This window comes from Polypterus senegalus, chromosome 1 (assembly GCF_016835505.1).
Source record: "Polypterus senegalus isolate Bchr_013 chromosome 1, ASM1683550v1, whole genome shotgun sequence".
NCBI classification, from domain to species: Eukaryota; Metazoa; Chordata; class Cladistia; order Polypteriformes; family Polypteridae; genus Polypterus; species Polypterus senegalus.
Genome location: NC_053154.1, coordinates 199,879,588 through 199,902,394, shown reverse-complemented (window position 1 = coordinate 199,902,394; position 22,807 = coordinate 199,879,588). Strand labels below are relative to the sequence as shown.

Sequence of the window (22,807 nt, the reverse complement as noted above, 5' to 3'; positions counted from 1 at the left end):
TAACTTTATATAAACTAATAATAACTATTATGTGAAACCATACAATTTAAGCTTTACCTAGAAAAAGAAAATTTACTTAGCTGACATTATGAATTTACATTTCTCTTTCTTTTTGTATTTTGCATGACTTCCGTTATTTTGCAACATTTGTGTTCTTTCTGTCAGATGCAATTTATTTGATTTACTGCACCTGTATTTGATACTTTTGAATTATTCATTTTTAGATAAATGGTCATCGTGTAAAACTGAATACCTATGTATTTTTTCTTAAGCAATATTTTTTTAGTTTGCAACTTTAAGAAAACTATGCTTTTTCAGTTTAAATATTAGGGGGTTAAATTTCTAGAGACACCATGATACAATATTGGCTCAATACTTGAGTTATAGTATGATGATACTGCAGTTTTCTTTGTTTTATTAAGTGTTGTGAATCAGTTTTGTAATAGATATAATATTACTCTTTATTTGACTAAATCTAAAATTGAAATCGTGTCCTTGCAGGCAAAAATGTCAGTCTATTACACCTATTAATAAAAAAACCTTGGCTTAATTCATACCACTTGCATATTTTATTTGTAGATGCATATTTCAAGTATTTCAGCAGTCTCTTCAATAACATGTAAGAGCTGCACAGTTATGGCACATAACACACACACATTTCTGTATTTAGATTTAGCTCTTTACGAGTCCTTATTATATGTTTGTTTTAGGACTGCCAAACAGTGATAGAGATTTCAATGTTTCATAATTAATGTGTTGTTTGGATTCATACAAATAGATATTTAAAACTGTTAGTGCTATACACATGTATATTGTATTTATGTAAAGTAGGTATAGACTATTGCCATGCTATCTTTGCAGTATTATTAAACTTTAATACATAAGAAAAAAAAAACCTATTGGATACACAGTTGTGTTCTCAAATATTGATAACATTTCAATGTTCATTTATTAACCATGGTGGGGCCTACTGCTTAGAATCTCCTTACATTTCTTACATTCTTGTGTACGAAGTTTAGGGATTCTCCAAAAATTCCATTTCGAGATTTTGACGAATCTCGACGTTTTTGACCTCCTAAGTCCAAAAATACAATTTTTGGAATTATACCTGTGTGTGTCTGTGTATGTAAACACAATAAATTTAGTACCCTTTCATTTAGGTCAACCAAATCTTGCATACAAGTATTAGGTACAAAACAGATTTCTATCAAGTTTTGGGCTATTTCCATTAACCAGAATTGGTACTTTACCTTTTGTTCATGCAGCTGCAGAGAACTTTACTTTTATAATAATTATTCAATATTTTATTGATTTGATTTGTTGATTGTTCTTTAATGTACATAATATAAAAATATAATCATTGTCTTGCTGTTTACTTTTCAAATATCCATCCTTGTATATGATTATACGAGAAAGGCTAGGGAAGACCACTCCCGATTGTTGTTTTATAATTTTTGAAGAAGATTAACCACCTCTTCTCTTGTATATCTTCATTTTGGCTGAGGCCAGACTTACATTTAATGCAGAGAGGAACTTGGCCCAGTTTTAATATGGGTGCAAGCAAAGCACATGCAGGAGGTTTCACTGCCTTCTCTTCTAATTGCACATTCTCTTCTAATCTAATAAATCAGTATTCAAGCGAAAGCTATAGTTGGAGAGCCCTACTTTGTAGTTTTCTGGGGTGCTTGATTTTAATTTCATGTTTCATTTTAATCTTTCTTCACTACAACCCTATAAAATCCAAAATTAACCCAAACCCTTAAAGAAGACCAGATCATTTGAAATATAAACCTCTGCAGTCGTTATTATGCTTTTTGTTATGCTGGAACTATTAAAATGCCCTGTTTATGCAATACCACAGATTTTAAAAGGTTGTGGAAGAGTAATTCAGTTACCATCTTGTACTAAGGCCTGCTTCATTCTTATAGCATACCAAAGTATTCCACAGGAGAAGGCTGCACTGGACTTTTATTTTTTATTTTTTTGTTAAAACCCCATTCTTACCCTTTTTTTAAAATAATTCATCCCTCTTCCACGCAGAACTAACTTCAGAATTTCAGTCTTGTCTCCTTCTGTTGGCGGCACTAAAATTATGTCTTGAGTCACAAAATATGAAGTCGGATCATCCATCCCGCAATCAAAAGACACTTTACTAGAATGCACGCCTCTAGGTATCAATCAAAAGCTGCATAAATTTAGTAAAACCTTTACTAGAAATGATATTGTACTCAAATATCCTGGAAAAATTATATAATATATATATATATATTATATATATTTAGTTGCATGTTATGTTTGTGTTTTTATAGTTAATGTCAGCTTAATTTCTCTTTTGATATACTGTATATGAGACATTTCAAATGTGATGTGTCTGACATACATATTTTGTACGCTAAAACGTTCAAACACCTGGGACAGCAAGCAAACAGCAGATTTCCTTTCTCATCATGAAAAAATAATTGCCATATGTCTAACTTTTTAATTTTTCATTTCAATATTTTTAAAATCAACTTTTGTTTATAAGCAAGACATTTCAACACTAGCAGTGCTTTTTATAGCTGCCTATGCCAACTTGTAGTTGCACACTAACTTAACCAAGGATGCTTTTCTACAAAACAAGAATTGGTCTTGCTATATGTACTTTGATTAGAAGCTGGGCTGGTACACAATAGAATAAAAAAGTCATGTGTATCTGCATCCTATTGTTTCAATACAGGCTCTTGCATGTCATGGATTTACTAGCCATGTTACATGTTGCCACTGTATGTATAGTGCATGATTAATTGGTTTTTGATTTTTATGTTTTTTTTACTTTTTATGCCTTATTGTTTATGTACACATTCTGCACACTTAAGAACAGTTTTCTAATAAGAGAGAACTTGTATATAAACATAATTTTATAAATATCTTCTCTTTTGTGGAAAGAGAGATAAAGTTGTGCAAAAAGAATGTGTTCTTGATTTCAGAAAGCTATGCAAAAGTTGTTGTCCAGTTACCAATATAAAATGCTAAAGCTTTTTATATTTGATAGAAATTGAATATCAGTGGAATTCTTGTAGATCATAAAAACTCAAATTATGTTTTAACAAGCAGATAAACTGCAATTGGACAGTGTCTGCAATTGAAAGTACAGATGAATGTAAACAATGTTCTTGCTGTACATGTTTCACGGGTGTCATACTGTATCTGGGAGGGTATCTTTAAGAATGTCAGGAAAGCAAGTGGAGGAGCATCTTCAGATGTGGCAAATGTTCAGCCATTGGAGCACTAACGATGTTGATCGAATTCATATTGCATGTTCAGATGGTCAAAATTGACTGTTTGAATTAACGCTTTATTTCTGAATATTTTCTGTCCAAGTGCTGACATGGTGGAAATTTTGGAAAACCAACATTGATACCAATGTTATACAGATAGATTACACTGTAATAAACATTTAGTGGACATTGTATATACTGTAGCCCATAGTGACCACATATGCTTCCAACAGTGAGCATATCATTTATAATACTGTGTGCAAAATGCTAAAGATAATAAATATATTTCTAACATTATAGAAACATTCATTTTGAAGCACAGCTAATATAGGTAAGAGTTATAAAAAAAAATAGCCCCTTGCAAACATCCAGGCAATTGTAGGCATTTACCGATATATTCCAGGTTTGAGACCATCCATCCATCCATCTTCCACACCTGCTTTATCCTGAATAGGGTCACAGCGCCTGACTAGGGCAACCCTTGAAAACTGACCTGGTAATTTCGGTAGTCATGCCATAGTATGATTAATTCCCTGGAAGTTACAGAATCTGCTAATATGTGTACAAAGCCATAAAGTACTTTGCTAAAACATGTAAAATATCACAGTGTACATGTGTAAGATGTGCTTAAATTGATTTGCATCAATCAATCATAAATGGTTTGTGCACCATCTTTTGGAAGTGGGGAAAAAGTAGATGTGTGTTTTGTAAAGTTTGTCATTCAAAAAGTCTTTGAGATTGGCTCTGAAACAAGGGACTCTTCATACAAACCAGGGAAGCCAACTGTGAAGCTGATTGCAACCAGAAGTAGCGTTGTAGTTTTTCACAGGCAGAGAAAGCATTGAAATTGAGACTTTATGGTGTTTCTTCTTGGAGAGAAGCTTTATACATCTTTTAGGAGCTTCCAAAATATAGTAGTAGACTCTTTGCTATTTAATTTTAGGCTCTTCTGTTTTTCGGTTTCTCATTCATTGTATTATGTCCCAAATTTATTTTTTGGTATTTGAGTACATTATGAAAACAAATTGAACAAATGAAGTTCCTCCACAATGACTGTCCAAATACTAACACATTTCTGTCATAATTTACCTGGAAATTTCATGGTATTGTCTGTTAAACAAGTTAAAATAAGTAATTAAGGACATGATTTGTGGCTTTGTGAGTAGTTTATCTTGAATGAAGACATGTTGTTCGGGTATGGGTTAATAAAGTATCTATCTATCTATCTATCTATTATGAGAACCTGATTTACTAACAGAGTACCAGATCTTGTACACTCATGTTTATTAGAACCTGTCACAGCTAATGGGCACAGAGTAGACTTTGCATTGGAAAAATAACCAGTATGAAAAGGTTAAGAAAAAACTCTTGTCTGTTTCCTTACCTAGTAATGACAGTTGTATCTTTCTTCATGTATGACTGTTTACTTTGTACGGTTGCATATGCTTGTATAGTCTCTGGAGTATGACTGATGTAATAAGCAGATTATATCTGTAACCACCAAGTATCCCTCGTGTGTATGTGAATTTTGAGCACAGTGTTGTCATCTGTTAGCTAATTAAGGTTTAAGAAATATAGTACTGTACATTGTGAGATTTGCCCGGACACCACCAGTCGGAGACCACATCTTTATCAATTGCACAAGTTTTATAAATCATAAATAAATCCAGGTTCACAGTCCCGAACACCATACACCATGCACACAGCAATAATCACCACAATATGGGCTTCTTTCTCTCAGTCCTTGGCCGCCTGTCTCCTTCTGGGAGCTTTGTCCTGCTCCCACTCCCAACTCAAGCTCCCAGACTGTAGGAAGGCGGTCCCTTTTATTCCCACCCGGATGTGCTTCAGGTGGCTGATGACAGCCTTGTGGCAGCACTTCCTGATGTGGCGGAAGTGCTGCCCATTTGCACCGGAGGCACTCCGGGCATCCCTGGCAGGTTCATCTGCCATCTTGCCTGGTGTGGCGGAAGTAACAGTTCTCTGGGTCCGATGAGGCTTAAGGTGCCCCCTGGTGGTGGCCACGAGTCCCAACAGGTTAAAATCTTTTCCCTCTTCTCCCGTGGTCCTCTCTTATTTCAGGGCAGTTGCCTCCTTGTGGCCCGGAAGCTATACATGCCCCTTTTCCGGTCTTTCAAGGCATCCTGGCCAGGTAAGGACCCCAGCAATCTGCCACAACATGTATTTCTTAAGTGTGTGATGTGACTACATACATACTGTATTTCTTACCAGGATGTCACAAACAAAGCATGCACCATTTTTGTTCTTGCTTTCAATTTAGGATTCTTGGTCCTTGCTTAATTTAAGAAAAGGTGTAGGAGACTTTGAGAGTGTGGTGGAATTATTACAGAATATTAAAATGTTGTTGTGAGCTGAATAAAGGTACATAGAAGTAAATTGGTAATCCCAAATGTAAGAACTGGTGGACATCTTTTTCAAAATAATTGCGTACAAACTTCTACTGTATTTGATATGTGATCCTGTAAGAAGTAATTTTTCTGACACAGTACCACAATGTAAAAGCCAAAAATATGAATAATCATTTACAGAGATATTGGGCAGGGGTGTAAGATGAGTAGAATTCTGGCAATGGTGGTTGTGATCAGTTTCACAGGTTTAAATATGGTAAACTGTGGCAGTGGTTTTGTAATATTTTGAAATTTTCTTGAGTAAGTAGCATAGCACTTTTCAAAGTAATTACCGGTATATGGTAAATACTGAAGGAGCCTGACCAGTGTAAATCAGCCAAATATATTATGAGGTTTTTTTGCATTAGGTCTGTGGACTCCATGCCAGGTACTATTGACTGCATCTTGATTCTTTTGATATTTTATGTTAGAAGATGTCAAAAGAGAATCTTCAGTAATGGTGAGGATTATAATGAAGTTTTTAGAGTGTCAACATACTGCTGGCAGTAGTCTAAATTTAATCTGTGCTTTGCCTGGATCATGCAATTTCTTGAGCTCTGATTACAATCGGGTGTAACTAAAAAAAAAAAAAACAGTAGCGATTTAAACACAAACAAGCCAATAATGTGGCCAGACAAAAATCTTTTCTGTTTTGCTATTTATTTACAGTAATCATTTAAGAAAAAAAATGCATTCAAAACTTTTGGAGGTAGGGTCATCTGTTAAAGAACAAAGTTCAGCTTTTTCAGCTTGATGCCAAATTGTACTGGAAGTACAAAAAAAGCACTACTACCCAGCTCTCTGCAGCCTGCACATTTCTTAAATAAATCAAAGTGTCAGTTGTCAAGCCCGGGTATATATTAAATAAGTGTTGTAACTATCCATGTTTGTTTGTTTGTTTTTTTTTTTTTTTTCACCAAAAAATTTAACCAATTTTGAGAGACTAATAATATGAAAGGAAGCTTATCTTATCTTTATTTCCATGCTTCTCTTCAATCCTCAGCAAAGTGGGTTTCCTCAAAGCCCAAAATTACAGATTTTCATTGATAGTTTGTTCCTGAGCTTTGACTACTCTTTAAAACATATTTAAATTTTTTGTCATCATTTAGACAAACAAGCTATCACTTACACCACAACAATATATCCAACTACTGTTTAAATCTTAAGTGTTCAGGCTTGTTTTACAGGGATTTGGAAGTGGCTTTTTTGGAAAACTAAAGGGTGTCCAGGAAGACATTGGTTTGACCCTAAAGACCACAAATTGTGTTAACTGATGGGAAAAGGTTTCTAGCCATCATCAAGCATGTATATTTTGAGACCTTCCAGCTTTCCAAAAGTAAATTGAAAGAGACATTCAAGTCTGAAAGGAGCAGATAAACTACTTTATTCAAATTACCTTGTTTAACTGAAGTGTGATTACCTGACTAGCTTCAGTCTGTCCTGATGAACAACATCACACTGTTTTCCAAATGCATATTCTCATGCACCTCCAGAATAGATGTGGTTATGTACAAAAACAGGGTATAATAATGTGACATATAGTTAAAGGAAACATCTGCATTCAGCTACACACCATTGGGGTGCATTACATTTTTCCAACACTTTTTCACACTCACTAGGTTTACAGTTATTGTGAAGAATTGGTATACATTTATTTTTACACATGTATTCTTTAGAGCTCACATTTCAGTCATTGCACCCATTTTTGACAAAGAGCCATAAAATACCAATCCCCCCATACAATATGCATGACAGGAATTCAGAAGATGCAACAACTTGTTGATGGTGTTTAGTGATGTGTCAGAACAAATGTACAGAAAGTACAAGTTTTTTTTTTGTTTTTTTTTTTTGTTTTAAATAATGTGCATGTTAACATCAATGTGTGAAGTTAGGTATTGTGTAGAATGCCTAGGAAATCTATATAATGCCGAAAATGGGATGTCAAAGTGTGAAATGATTAAAATTTTAAACATTTCCTAGGTATTTTATGCAATGCCAAAAGGCAAACTGGTAAGTCATTCTGTAAAATGCCTAGGGAAAGTATGTAGTATATTAAAGTAACACATAATGCTTTTAATGCTTTGCCTAAAACATCACGCTTTCTGTAGCATGCCAAGGCATTCTATACAATACCTGCTTTTCACACATTGTCGGTAACATATACATAAATAACATTAATATTAGAGGAAAAGCAACTGACCATCGAAAAGCTTTCTTTTGTCTGTTTATTTAGGAAGAAAACCCAACAACATGATTAAATTAAGATAACCAACACCATACGTTATTACAGGAATGTTAGCCTGAAATGACTGATGCTTATCTAGACTTTTTTTAAGAAACTAGGGGGCTTTGCTCCCTGCTCACTTTGCTCGCCAACCCCCGTGTTTGGTTTTCCGGATACACACTTTTAAGATTTTTTTTCTCTTTAAATTGTTGCTATTTCATTAGTTTCACTTTTATTTCAGAACTTCTGTAAAAACAGTATTTGGAATCTTGCAAGTCCCAATATGCTGAATCTTTTTAATGAAGTCCGTGAGACATGTGTTTAATGACTTTATACCATAATTCAGGATTGGTTTCTCTGTTTGGAATTTCAGCGCAGACAAAGCGATCTACATCATCAGCAGTTAATAATTCTTTTTTACAAAGTAACCAATAAATGCTTGTGCGGTAAACCTGTTTTTGAAATTCTGAAGATTCTTTATTTGTCACATTCATAGATAGTGAACGTCTTTATGAAGTTCTGCTTTGTATTTTATTCTGTCTTGTTCCGGGCTGATAATTACTTTCCTTATTTTCTGAATTTGCACCTAGATTATTCTTTTTCTTTTTTGCTCTTTTTTTCTCTCCAACGCTTTTGAGTCTCTTTTCTCCATGCTGCTTTCTTCTTTGCTTAGTCGTCGACGTTTCATTTATAACGTACTGTCCTTATATGCTTTATATGCGCTGAGAGCCCTGGATCTTTATGTGCTCAAATCCTTTAGACGACTGAATGTTTTGATGCCTCTTGGCTTATTTGATATTGATTTTAAGTAGGGTGTTTCTTGCAAGAATCTTATGTTCCACGTCATCGTGAGATGGTCCTGGGTCAATCTCTTGGCACAAAGTCTCATGTTTAAGGTCCCCGCGAGATGCTCTGTGGCCAATCTCTTTCATCTCGCAGTTTCTTTTAAATGTCTTTCATTATCTTAACATGAAGATCACGTCTCGACGCCCTTGTGTTTCTCTCCAGGATTTTTTTTTTATAATAGAGAGATAAAGACCAAAAGATCTTGTTTTTTCATATTCAGCTGTCCTATCTGTCTGATGCCTGCAAATGTCTTTCCATAACAGTCATGGAGTGCTGGAGCTAACCCCAGTAACATCTTAAAGCAAGGCTCTCTTATAGCAAATTGTAGGACTTAAGAAGCAACCAATGATAGTGCATCTTACTGACTTCAAATATATATGTATGCAAGAGTGACAGAAAACTATTGTCAAAAATGAGAATACAAAATAGTATTACTGGCATTGTGTCAAGATGAAATTTAATATTTAGGGATTTGAAAAAGTGTTAATATCCTATTTGAAAAATATGTGGAATTTCACATTTCTAAATTTATATATAACCTCTCAATCAAATAATTTGGTGATAATTGATAGCCTAAGTGATATTTGCAGATTGATCATGCACTTTAATCATTTATCATCTTTCAGCACTAATCAAGACACCATTTAAAGTTAGATGTATTAAACAAACCAAACCAAATGATTAGAAATCAACAGGTGGTAGCACTTTTGGTACATGGCCCCCACAAGATTTTCATTCTGACTACACTTTAGATAGTTCAATTTATATCATCGACTCTTTTATATGACATTATGGTAATTGTGCCATCTAAATGTGTTTATTTAGCATACCTTACTGGGATTCATGCTGTTTTTTATGAAAGTACAGTAAATTCGTTTCAGCAGGCCAGTTGTATATGGCAATACATAGTACTCCATAAAGATTTTTAAAAACCACATCCTCTTCTTCAGCCCTAGACAGGGTATCAGCTCATCGCAAGGTGAATACAAGCACTCGCAAACACTAGCATCATTTTAGTCGCACCAAATTTGCATATCTTTGGAAGGAAACTGGAGCACACTGTGGTAACCCAGCAGGAAAACATGTAAACTCCAAACTGGGAATACCATTGACATGACTCCCTGCGAGACAGCAGTGCTACTGCTCCGCCACCGTGTCACCCCCATGTGTGTAATTATTAACAGTGTTCATTATTTAAACAAAATTAACGATTTATCTGTAAAATGTAACATACATACTTTAATGCATTTCATCATGAAAGTAATATCAAGTAAAACTAAGGATTCTAAATGTGCAGAGAGTTGGAATATCATAAATTTAATGTGTTCTCTGTGGTGATCTATTGCTGCTTGCCGCTGCTGTTGGGTCAAGAGGAAGTCCCAGAAGCTCGTAGCGATTAAAAATTGGGATGACGTTTACGATGGTCTGCTATAATGATAAAGAAAATTACAAAGTTAACAAAAAGATGGTTTGTGAGACTTTTAAAATGTATCATGTCATTACGATGGGGAATATGCGACGCTTAAATATAAAAGCACCATGACTGCATCTGTATTTCGGCATTTTGCTTCACCACATCGAACCATTCATCAAACATCTAAGCGTGCACATCGATCCTATAGGATCCACATAGAGGCTTTCTGTCACATGTAGATAGTAAACAGAGACTCTGACATCGCATTCCAACTTTTATCACACTGCGCCTCCGACTTTTTGCTGGTACTGCAACCTGGGCATGCATTGCGTTAATTTCTGAGGACCTGCTCAGAGGACACATCAAATGAAAGCTGGGAAACCGTGGCAGCCATGATATGTGCGCGTACGCATTCTGAGCATGGAGTATAAACGAGCCCTAACCAGAAACAGTATTCACATTAAAGGCATATTAGAGTAATGAATTTTGTTACACAAGCTCCAAAATAGACAGAGATGTTTTATGGGCTGATACAACAAAATGCCTCATGTAATTTTCTGTATGTGTACTCTGTGTACATATGTGTATACTCGGTTGTACAGTTTGTGAGACTTTAAAAAACATAACTCCTGCATACAGTGCATCCAGAAAGTATTCACAGCACATCACTTTTTCCACAATTTATGTTCCAGCCTTATTCCAAAATGGATTAAATTCATTTTTTTCCTCAGAATTCTACACACAACACCCCATAATGACAACGTGAAAAAAGTTTACTTGAGGTTTTTGCAAATTTATTAAAAAAAAAAAAACTGAGAAATCACATGTACATAAGTATTCACAGCCTTTGCTCAATACTTTGTCGATGCACCTTTGGCAGCAATTACAGCCTCAAGTCTTTTTGAATATAATGCCACAAGCTTGGTACACCTACCCTTGGCCAGTTTCGCCCATTCCTCTTTGCAGCACCTCTCAAGCTCCATCAGGTTGGATGGGAAGCTTCGGTGCACAGCCATTTTAAGATCTCTCCAGAGATGTTCAAGTCTGGGCTCTGGCTGGGCCACTCAAGGACATTCACAGAGTTGTCCTGAAGCCACTCCTTTGATATCTTGGCTGTGTGCTTAGGGTCGTTTTCCTGCTGAAAGATGAACCGTTGCCCCAGTCTGAGGTCAAGAGCACTCTGGAGCAGGTTTTCATCCAGGATGTCTCTGTACATTTCTGCAGTCATCTTTCCCTTTATCCTGACTAGTCTCCCAGTTCCTGCCGCTGAAATCCCCACAGCATGAAGCTGCCACCACCATGCTTCACTGTAGGGATGGTATTGGCCTGGTGATGAGCGGTGCCTGGTTTCCTCCAAACGTGACGCCTGGCATTCACACCAAAGAGTTCAATCTTTGTCTCATCAGACCAGAGAATTTTGTTTCTCATGGTCTGAGAGTCCTTCAGGTGCCTTTTGGCAAACTCCAGGCGGGCTGCCATGTGCCTTTTACTAAGGAGTGGCTTCCGTCTGGCCACTCTACTATACAGGTCTGATTGGTGGATTGCTGTAGAGATGGTTGTCCTTCTGGAAGATTCTCCTCTCTGCACAGAGGACCTCTGGAGCTCTGATTGAGTGACCATCGTGTTCTTGGTCACCTTCCTGACTAAGGCCCTTCTCCCCCGATCGCTCAGTTTAGATGGCCGGACAGCTCTAGGAAGAGTCCTGGTGGTTTTGAACATCTTCCACTTACGTTTGATGGAGGCCACTGATGGAGCAGCTCATTGGGACCTGCAAAGTAGCAGAACTTTTTCTGTAACCTTCCCCAGATTTGTGCCTCGAGACAATCCTGTCTCGGAGGTCTACAGACAATTCCTTTGACTTCATGCTTGGTTTGTGCTCTGACATGAATGTCAACTGTGGGACTTTATATAGACCGATGTGTGCCTTTCCAAATCATGTCCAATCAACTGAATTTACCACAGGTGGACTCCAGTTAAGCTGCAGAAGCATCTCAAGGATGATCAGGAGAAACAGGATGCACCTGAGCTCAATTTTGAGGTTCATGGCAAAGGCTATGAATACTTATGTACATGTGCTTTCTCAATTTTTTTATTTTTAAATAATTTGCAAAAACTTCAAGTAAACTTTTTTTACGTTGTCATTATGGGGTGTTGTGTGTAGAATTCTGAGGAAAAAAATGAATTTAATGCATTTTGGAATAAGGCTGTAACATAACAAAATGTGGAAAAAGTGAATACTGTGAATATTTTCTGGATGCACTGTATATTGGTGAATCCAAATGAAACACTTATTAATGCTGTAAATTGGCAGAAGCCTATTGATTTTGAGCAAAACCAGATTTAGTTCTACAGAGATGAGGCTTTTGCATTTCTTTTGCAGTCATTAATGCTCCTAACTGCACCATAACTGCACGGGTCTTCTCCAGATTAAGAGTCATTTACAATGTGGCCTTGTCTGAATGCAAAATCCAAGTTTTTATCGGCTTGTTGCAGGCAATCAAACAGTGTCTGGATGGCTGTCTCTGCTTCCTTCATTTTCGATGCAGAATCACACTCTCCTCAATCTGCAACCGTGTCCGATGCAGCATCGCGCTCACCTCCCACTGCTATTCCGTATTCATCCGGTTCCGTATTGAGCCTCTGGTCTGGGGAGGCTGTTGGTGCACATGACAGCGTGGAAAAGTTTGCCAGCTGTCCCAGGTCCTCACTTGAGGATTCATCCCCCATCTCGCTGGACAACTCTGGTTCAATTTCAAACCTGATTCCTTGATTGACATTCTTTGTGGTGAGCCCCTCTCTATCCCCTACGTGTGAAGGCGCTCTGCAGGTGGCCAAGACTCATGGAAAGAGGGCATTCCTTTTTCCTATTAGGAGTGGCCAGGGTGAGGTGTCTGATATGGCAGTCCAAACCTTAAGTTCTTCCGTTTAAATTAAATATGAGTAATATGTTGTTATATGTCCCCATGGATGCAGCAGATGTTAACTTTTTGTCTGTGGTCTTATAAGGGGGTCTGCCAATGTAATAGAGCCCTTAAAATTGTCCTCCTTTTAACATCTTGGGGGAAACTTGTGAGCTGCATACCTGGGTTAGACCAATAGCTATTGTTTGCAAAGGTTGGACGTGGCACTCCCGAGCCAGATGTCCCAGTTGATCACAGCGAAAGCAGTTGTGTTCAGTCTGCAATATGGTGTTCACACTATGGCATCTTCCACCCATGGCACAGGTGACCCTGAATGTCTTGTGCTGGATGGATCGAAATTGGGGTCAAGCATGGGTAGCCCCTTTGTTTCCAGGTGGCTAATACACCCTGTAGTCTGCGGGTCAGATTCAGCAGCAAGTGGACGTTGTTCCGTAGCATTTCATCACAAAGGCTCGCGTATCACTGACAGGAATGCATCTGTAGTGACCTTCTCTACAATGCACTCAAAAGGGTCTCCACAGATCCAGCTTTCAGTTAGGTCCACTAAGCCCTGGATCTGTCCTCGTAAAGGGCGATCTGGATCATATGCCACAGACGAAACTGGCACCCCTTGGCCATCGGGCTCATAGCCATGCAGAGGAGGATCTGTTGCTTCAGGAGGTTATAATCATCAAGCCTTTTGGGAGGGATATTTCGTATGACTTGAAGGGCTTCTCGGGTTAAAAACTGGGCCAACATAGCTGCCTAGGCTCCCCTGTCCCAGCACAACAATGTTGCTGTGCATTCAAAGCAGAATGAGAAATACTCGGGGTCATCTGAGGGAGCCATTTTCGGCAGCACATGTCATGGCTGCTCCAGGGCTAATTTTGAAGCGGGAGTTGCTGTACTTCTTGGGGATCCATTGTTGCAAGGACCCCATTCTAGGTACCATATGACATGTAAGTCACTGTCCTGCACCCCAAAACACAAGGCTGGGTCTTGGTACTTGAGCAAAACCAGCTTTTTTCAGTTTGAAACAGGAACAGCACAATTATTTATTGTAGCAGGATGTACCACACTCCTGTACACAGACAGTATAGTATGCATTTATAACGTTCCTTGCATCACCCATCGATAACAGGCGCTTATAGCACCACTGCGATTGTTTCGGATTTGGTTCCAAAGAGATCCACTGTGGCACTGTGAGCCTGTGGTTGCCCTGGCAACAGATAAGCAAGTGGTAATCACGCTTTCGGACGCACTTCAGCATGTCGTCCTGTTGGGGGGACACAGAAGAGTTCAGAAACCTCACAATACAAAAAGCCCATAAGGGTACATTGTGTTGTATAATTTTCTACAATGTATTTGATAGTGGAATAAACATTTTAGTGTTAGTAGAAAAAAATCGGGAGTGGTCTCCCCTAGACTTTCTCGTATACTCCGATATGGGGATGGATATTTGAGGAAAAAAACGTTAAGACAATGATTATATTTTTAGATTATGTACATTAAAGAACCATCAACAACAAATCAAATTAATAATATATTGAACAATTATTATAAAAGTAAAGTTGAATAAATTGGACTAAGCTGCATGAATAAAAAAAAAAAGTAGATGTTCAGGTAAAGTACCACTTCCGGTTAGCGGAAATAGCCCCAAAGTTAATAGAAATCTACATTTTGTACCTAATAGTTGTATGCAAAATTTGGTTGACCTAAGTAAAAGTGTAGTCAAGTTATTGTGTTTACATATACACACACACAGAGATTTAAGTCCGAAAGGTATTTTTGGACTCGGGGAGGTCTAAAACATCGAGATTCATTAAATTGCTAAATGGAATTTTTGGAGTATTTCAGTAGAAAGTCAGGGAAGTCTAAAACGTTGAGATTCATCAAAATCTTGACATTGATTTTTTGGACAATTACAATACCTTCCCTATATGAGAAAGTAAAAAAGGTAGAGGAAGGTAATCTGTATTTATGTAATCACATTACGTTGGCTTAAGTTGCTTGTTTAAAAGTAATATCCATGTTTTTTTATAATATGGGTAATGAAAATAGGGAGAGAGATTAAAAAGGGAAATCAATGCAACTTCAGTAAAGTATTGTTACTTGGTCTTTTTGCTCATTTAGGTGTGGTCACTGTAAGAAGCTGGCACCAGAATATGAAGAGGCAGCCACTAGGCTTAAAGATATTGTGCCCTTAGCCAAGGTGAGAATTCAGCTAATGTTTTAGATAGTTTTTCACACTCAATGGAAAGTCAAAGTGGAAAATGTTCAAATTACGCTAAATGGTTTTTAGAAGATGTGCTCAACCAAGTAAAGAGTGAATTAACTAAGTTTAGTTAGCATTTTATAAAATGTATTTATTTGAAATAAACATAAAACTAATTACTACTGATCAAAATAAAATCTTATGTAGCAGTAGGCATCACAGTAGAATAAATATATATTAAAGTTATATTACTATAATATACTGTGTGTCTATCTATCTATCTATCTATCTATATATATGTGTGTGTGTGTGTGTGTGTATGTGTGTGTGTGTGTGTGTATATATATATATATATATATATATATATATATATATATATATATATATATATATATATATATATACTGCTCAAAAAATTAAAGGAACACTTTGAAAACACATCAGATCTCAATGGGAAAAAGAAATCCTCCTGGATATCTATACTGATATAGACTGGGTAATGTGTTAGGAGCGAAAGGATGCCACATCGTTTGATGGAAATGAAAATGATCAACCTACAGAGCCCTGAATTCAAAGACGCCCAAAAATCAGAGTGAAAAAATTGTGGCAGGCTAGTCCATTTTGCCAAAATTTAATTGCAGCAACTCAAAATTGTACGCAGCACTTTGTATGGCCCCTGTGTTCTTGTATACATGCCTGACAACATCGGTGCATGCTTCTAATGAGATGACAGATGGTGTTGTGGGGATCTCCTCCCAGATCTGGACCAGGGCATCACTGAGCTCCTGGACAGTCTGAGGTGCAACCTGGTGGCATTGGATGGACCAAAACATAATGTCCCAGAGGTGTTCTATTGGATTTAGGTCAGGAAAGTGTGGTGGCCAGTCAATGGTATCAATTCCTTCATCCTCCAGGAACTGCCTGCATACTCTCACCACATGAGGCCAGGAATTGTCGTGCACCAGGAGCCACTGTACCAGCATAGGGTCTGACAATGGGTCCAAGGATTTCATCCTGATACCTAATGGCAGCCAAGGTGCCTTTGTCAAGCCTGTAGCGGTCTGTGTGACCCTCCATGGATATGCCTCCCCAGACAATCATTAACCCACCACCAAACTGCTCATGCTGAATGATGTTACAGGCAGCATAATGTTCTCCATGGCTTCTCAGACCCTTTCACTTCTGTCACGTGCTCAGGGTGAACCTGCTCTCATCTGTAAAAGCACAGGGCACCAGTGGTGCATCTGCCAATTCTGGTATTCTATGGCGAATGCCAATCGAGCTGCATGCTGCTGGGCAGTGAGCTCAGGGCCCATTAGAGGACATGGGGCCCTTGGGTCACCCTCATGAAGTCTTTCTGGTTGTTTGGTCAGAGACATTCACACCAGTGGCCTGCTGGAGGTCATTTTGTAGGGCTCTGGCAGTGCTCATCCTGTTCCTCCTTGCCCAAAGGAGCAGATACTGGTCCTGCTGATGGGTTATGGACCTTCTATGGCCCTCTCCAGCTCTCCTAGAGTAACTGCTTGTCTCCTAGAATCTCCTCCATGCCCTTGAGACTGTGCAGGGAGACACAGCAAACCTTCTGGCAATGACACGTATTGATGTGCCATCCTGGAGAAGTTGGACTACCTGTGCAACCTCTGTAGGGTCCAGGTATCGCCTCATGCTACCAGTAGTGACACTGACTGTAGCCAAATGCAAAACTAGTGAAGAAACAGTCAGAAAAGATGAGGAGGGAAAAATGTCAGTGGCCTCCACCTGTTAAACCATTCCTGTTTTGGGGTCATCTCATTGTTGCCCCTCTAGTGCATCTGTTGTTAATTTCATTAACACCACAGCAGCTGAAACTGATTAACAACCCCTCTGCTACTTAACTGACCAGATTAATATCCCATAAGTTTCATTGACTTTATGCTATACTCTGATTAAAAAGTGTTCCTTTAATTCTTTTGAGCAGTATATATATATATATATATATATATATATATATATATATATATATATATATATATATATATATATATATATATATATATATATATATATATATATATATATATATATATATATATATATATATATATACACACACACTCAGTTATACCTTGAGATATGAGTTTAATTCATTCCGTGACCGGGCTCATAAGCCAGAATGCTTGTATCTCAAATCAATTTTCCCCATTGAAATTAATTGAAATAAGATTCGTGCCAGCCCCCAAAAACCACCCCAATTTTTTGTTAAATGTTTTCAACATAAAAAAGTGTATTTATAATGAAAAAATATTGTATACAAACAAAATAAAACCTAATACATAAAAGAGAATCTAAAGAAATAAACAGATGTTGGCCAAGCCATTAGCGTATTGTAATGTGTTTTTCTTTCACTTCACTTTTGCTTAATTTAATTTTCTTCTTCACTAGGTTTTTTTTTTTGCCACGCTTTCGTCACTTTCTTTCGCAGGGCGTTTCAATAGAAACCTGTCCAAGGAGCTTTGTTTAGTTCTCCCCCTTTAGAATGTTTCTGAAATGAGTTAGGCAAGTGTCATTAAATGGTGCCACTGCGTGATCAGTTGCAACTTTTTCAGGGTGTTTCTTTTCAATAAAGTCAAATCTTAGGCAAGTGTGATTAAATGGTGCGGCTGCACGATCAGTTGCAACTTTTTCAGGGTGTTTCTTTTGTTTAAAGTTCAAAACTTTTTCCCACATTGCAAATACTTCCTTTATCTCACTTTAAGAGATAACCTCCTTCGAGATACCGATCTCCTGCAGAACCTCCATTATGTTGCTGCGTCTGTAGTTCCGTCAACTTCTCTGTCGTCAGTTTCTCGGAATGTGTGGCGACAAGCTCTTTGATGGCTTGTATTTAGAATTTTGGCTCGTAACTAAAGGCAAAAAATCGACATAATGATGGCTCGTATCTCAAAAAACTCATACATTGGGGCACTCGTATCCTTAAGGTACCACTGTGTGTGTGTGTGTGTGTGTGTGTGTGTATGTACTGTATGTATGTGGAAGAATAGTAAGAGGACAGAGTCCTCTGAAGAAATCTGAGAGAGAGAGAGAGGACTCTGTCCTCTTACTATTCTTACATATACATACATACAGTACTTGTGGAACTTTAGGTAAAATAAAACATTGGGCAGCTAAAGCAAATTTCAAGCCTTTTGTTAATTTGCCATATTATTTTGATTGCAATGAAGACATAGTAATGTAGTGTATTTTAAATAATTGTTTAATTTTCTGAACATTCAGGTGGACTGCACTGCAAACTCTGAGACTTGTACCAAGTTTGGTGTGAATGGATACCCAACCCTAAAGATCTTTAGAAATGGAGAGGAGTCTTCAGCATATGATGGTCCTCGATCAGCAGGTATGTGCCTTTCACAGCTGCTGTCATACACAAGGCAGCAAATTATTCTTTTGCACTATATTACCCTAATATAAATACATTTGTAATGTAAATTGGAAAAAAGGTTAAAGTTTAATATAATGTTACCAAACACAGTTTTATTTGTCATTACTTACTATTTAGTAGCAAAGTTTATTTAAATATATTGCTAATAATTGTTTTACAGATGGGATTGTTAGTCACATGAAGAAACAGGCTGGCCCCAGCTCTGTAGAACTGAAGACTGCAAAGGATCTGGAAAAATTTATTAGCCATTATGATGCTAGTATAGTTGGTAAGTAACCCTATATTACATGGTGATTGGCGATGAAAGCAATGTCACAATTCAGTAGTTATCTCTTGATTGCAAATTAATAAGATGTAACAGATTTTGGCATGACTTCTTTCTAGCGTATTACAAAAACTCTGATTAAAGTAGCTATAGCATCAAGCAACTTGATCTGACACTTGCTTTCTGTTTTTCTCAAATGTGACAAAACACCTGATCTAACTCGGCTGTGTTAAAGCAGATCAACCAAATGCAGTTTAGCAGTTACTTTAGTTACTACATCACTTGTTTGTGTGTGTTTGTATGTGTATGTGTATATATATATATATGTATATATATATATATATATATATATATATATATATATGTATATATATATATATATATGTATATATATATATATATGTGTATATATATATGTATATATATATATATATATATATATATATATATATATATGTATATATATATATATATATATATATATATATATATATATATATATATATATATATATATATATATATATATATATATATATATATATATATATATATATATATATATATATATATATATATATATATATATATATATATATATATATATATGTATATATATATATATATATATATATATATATATATATATATATGTGTATATATATATATATGTATATATATATGTATATGTGTATGTATGTATGTATGTGTATGTATATATGTGTGTATATATATGTATGTATGTATGTATGTATGTATGTATGTGTATATATATATAATCACACAAAAACAGGTTTCACTCCTTCTGCCCAAAGAAATCTCTGTACGGCGAATTGTTCAGCAAAGTTGCAATCCCATAGTATAGCCTTCAAGTCCATTAGAACTACCCATAAGCCACTTTTTCTTCCTGCCTTAAACTTTACTACCCATTCATAAACATTTTGCTGAGTCATGCTGTCTTCACTTCTGTATGGAGCCAATATCCTTCAATGAATTTCAGCAGGTTAGCTCCTTTTGCCCAAAGAAATCTCACAGTGGTGTGTTTTTATATAACTTATATAACTTATATTTCTATTCCATAGCTGGGGGCAAATTCAAACCAACATTTATCAGAAAGGTTGTGCTTTCAAGGGAAGAATTGGTTTTAGATATAACATTACAACTTTCTCTAAAAAGTTTGAAAATAATAGTAAACTAATGTAGGTCCTAACAGTGGTCAGTTTGTAGCTGCAGCTACTACTGATGGGCTTTTCTAACTTCTAATTGTGTGAGGAACAGATGTTAGGTTTCATTCATAGTTTGGCTATATTTTAGATTTTTTTTCTTTGTTATTAAATTTACTAATGTGGTATAGTTGTTTTATATGTGTGTGTTATCATCTAGTGCATTGTATTACTTATGTGTTTTCATATAGTATTATGAGACCTAAAAGCTGAGTGCTTAGACTTATGCTGTCTAGTTTATTGTCAGATTCATTCTTAAAGTTGTTGCTATGAATACTAAACTTGCTCCACAGGGTGAGAGTTTATGAATTTTCGGCTTTGGTATTGCTGAAAATAATATTGAAGGAATAATATATATATAGGTCTGTACAGAGCTTTGTTATACTTAGTGCAATATGCAGCAATGTAATTTTTCCATCTGACAATTTCTGAAACATTTTTCTCATACAGTATTTGCAAAAACAGAAACCTGACTGGAATATAATTTTTTCTCAGTTACAATCCATTAACCAAAACCTATTTTTGGTAGGTTGGTAATCTCTATTGCTGCTTGAATTTAATCTGCCACTGAGTGACCCTTACTTGGGGAAAAAAAGAAGATTTAAGATATGAACTAAATGTGTTTTTTGAAGAAAAAGTGATTACTGGCATTTTCATTATATGAAGTTCACATATAATATTGAGTCAAAAACAGTGCTCTTTATAAATGTTAGGGCAGTGTAGCAAAGTGCCAGGGAGTCATTAACTTAAAGTATTATTAGGTTTACATTTAGAGATTGAGATAGTCAGTCTGGGTGATTCCACATTTTGATTAATCTGATAAACCCCAATGACTGCATTCTCTGGGTTATGGAATTGTCGGTAAATTTAGTTTAGAGGCATTTTGCCCATTTTTGTGTACTGCTGCTGAAATTAATGTGCGAGGCAGGAACAATCCCTGGACGGGGTGCCAGCTCCTAGCAAGGTAAGTATGAACACACACATACACTAGAGTCAATTTAGCATCACCAAATTCCCCATCCTTCCTACCTTTGGAAGAAAACCAAAGTACACAGAGTAAACCCATCCAGAAAACTTACAAACTCCAGGCAGGAAACACATAGGATGTGACCCCCTGACTGCACTGCCGTGCCCCCATATGTTTAATAAATGCTTTAATGCTTTTCATTATGAAAATTATATTAAGTATTTATTTTTGTATTCTAAATGTTCAGAGAGCTGTAATATGAAGTTAATGTATTCTGTATGGTGATTGCTCCCTGCAGCTCCTCTCAGTGCAAGAGGAAGTCCATTTAAAAAGCATGTGGCAATTAACAACTGGGTCGAGGAAATTTTAATATAAAGCATTTAATGTGCTACATTAGTTACAATGGGGTTTGAGAAACTCTAGTAAATTGAACATTGATTTTAAGATGAAGTTTACAACATTCTACTTTAATAACAAAATAAATGAGATTAAAGTGGAAATTTCAAGATTTCAGTTAACATTTTGACTTTAATCAAAACATAGATTTTTTTGTTCTTCACTGTGTCCCTAATATTTTTTTTCCTTCTCTGTGGCTTCTGTACAACTTCAAGTTAAAACTCTCCACCAAAATATAATTAAGTCTACAGTTTTAATGAAATCAGGGAACATAGAATCTATTCCATGAATTATTGTAATACCTTGTAATTATGCATTCCAGTTCAAACCCCACCAGTCCTTTTTTGCCATGACTATAAATATGGTAAGGTGAAGAGCTAGGCCACATCTTATTTCAACATCCTTGCTACCTCTTTTGTCATGTTATCATTTATTCTCACGTGTCCATAATGCTTTGTTCCAGCACACAACTGTCGCTTAAGAAATTATAATTTAGCCCTTCTATTTTTGCTGCTGCTGATGAGAGATATTTGTATTTAGTGGAATGACCTTAATAATTATGCTGTCAGAGTCATACGCAAACAGAAGATTGTGATATATTGTGGTTATACTTGCCCCTGCCCTGATAATGAACTCTTTTGTTTTCATTAGCTGATTAAGTACAAGTTCTTCCTAATTGCATACTGTAGTATGCCAACCTTTTTTTATTTTATTTTAAATTGACTTTTTTATATAGGTTCACTGTTCCTTTTATGTTTGCTGTTGGTGCTTTGGCAATGTTAGCCAGCCAGTTGTCTGAGTTCTTACATAGAGATGCATCAATTAAAGTGGCATTATTCTTAAGTTTTGAAGAAGTTATGTGCAGAAACACCCACAAAGAAAAGGTAGCATTTTAAAATTTAGTCTAATTGTTGTCTTTGTGTCTCCAAACCAAATTGTCTTATGTATACAGAAAATATTGTATTTTTGACTTCGCTGATCCAGTCCCGAGAGGAATGGTGCTCAGTGGCCTACCTCACAGATCCAGTTTGTCGGGTCTGAATTTTGTGCCCACTTGCTGCAAGTGTAGGGTTTGCTCACTCTCCCTATGTTTGCATGGGTTTCCCTTTGGATACTCTGATTTTCCTCTCAAAACTCAAAGATATCTGTGTTGCCTTAACCAGTCTGTCTAAATTAGTAATGTTGTTAAATTAGTTATGTTTAGGAATGGGCATTATAAGGTGTATTGTCCTGGTTTGGCTATTGCCGTCTGTTCTAAACTGAAGTCAGTTTGAGAAT

At 36.4% G+C, this 22,807-nt stretch overlaps 1 protein-coding gene across 1 annotated transcript in view; it reads left to right on the top strand.

The window, feature by feature from the left end:
• Window positions 1–22,807, top strand: part of pdia7 (protein disulfide isomerase family A, member 7) — a 61,765-nt gene that overhangs the window by 4,060 nt on the left and 34,898 nt on the right. The window contains exons 2-4 of the mRNA XM_039766937.1: window positions 15,183–15,261; window positions 18,517–18,634; window positions 18,840–18,947. Of these exons, the coding sequence (XP_039622871.1) occupies window positions 15,183–15,261; window positions 18,517–18,634; window positions 18,840–18,947 (305 nt within the window). The remainder of the gene's footprint in view (window positions 1–15,182; window positions 15,262–18,516; window positions 18,635–18,839; window positions 18,948–22,807) is intronic.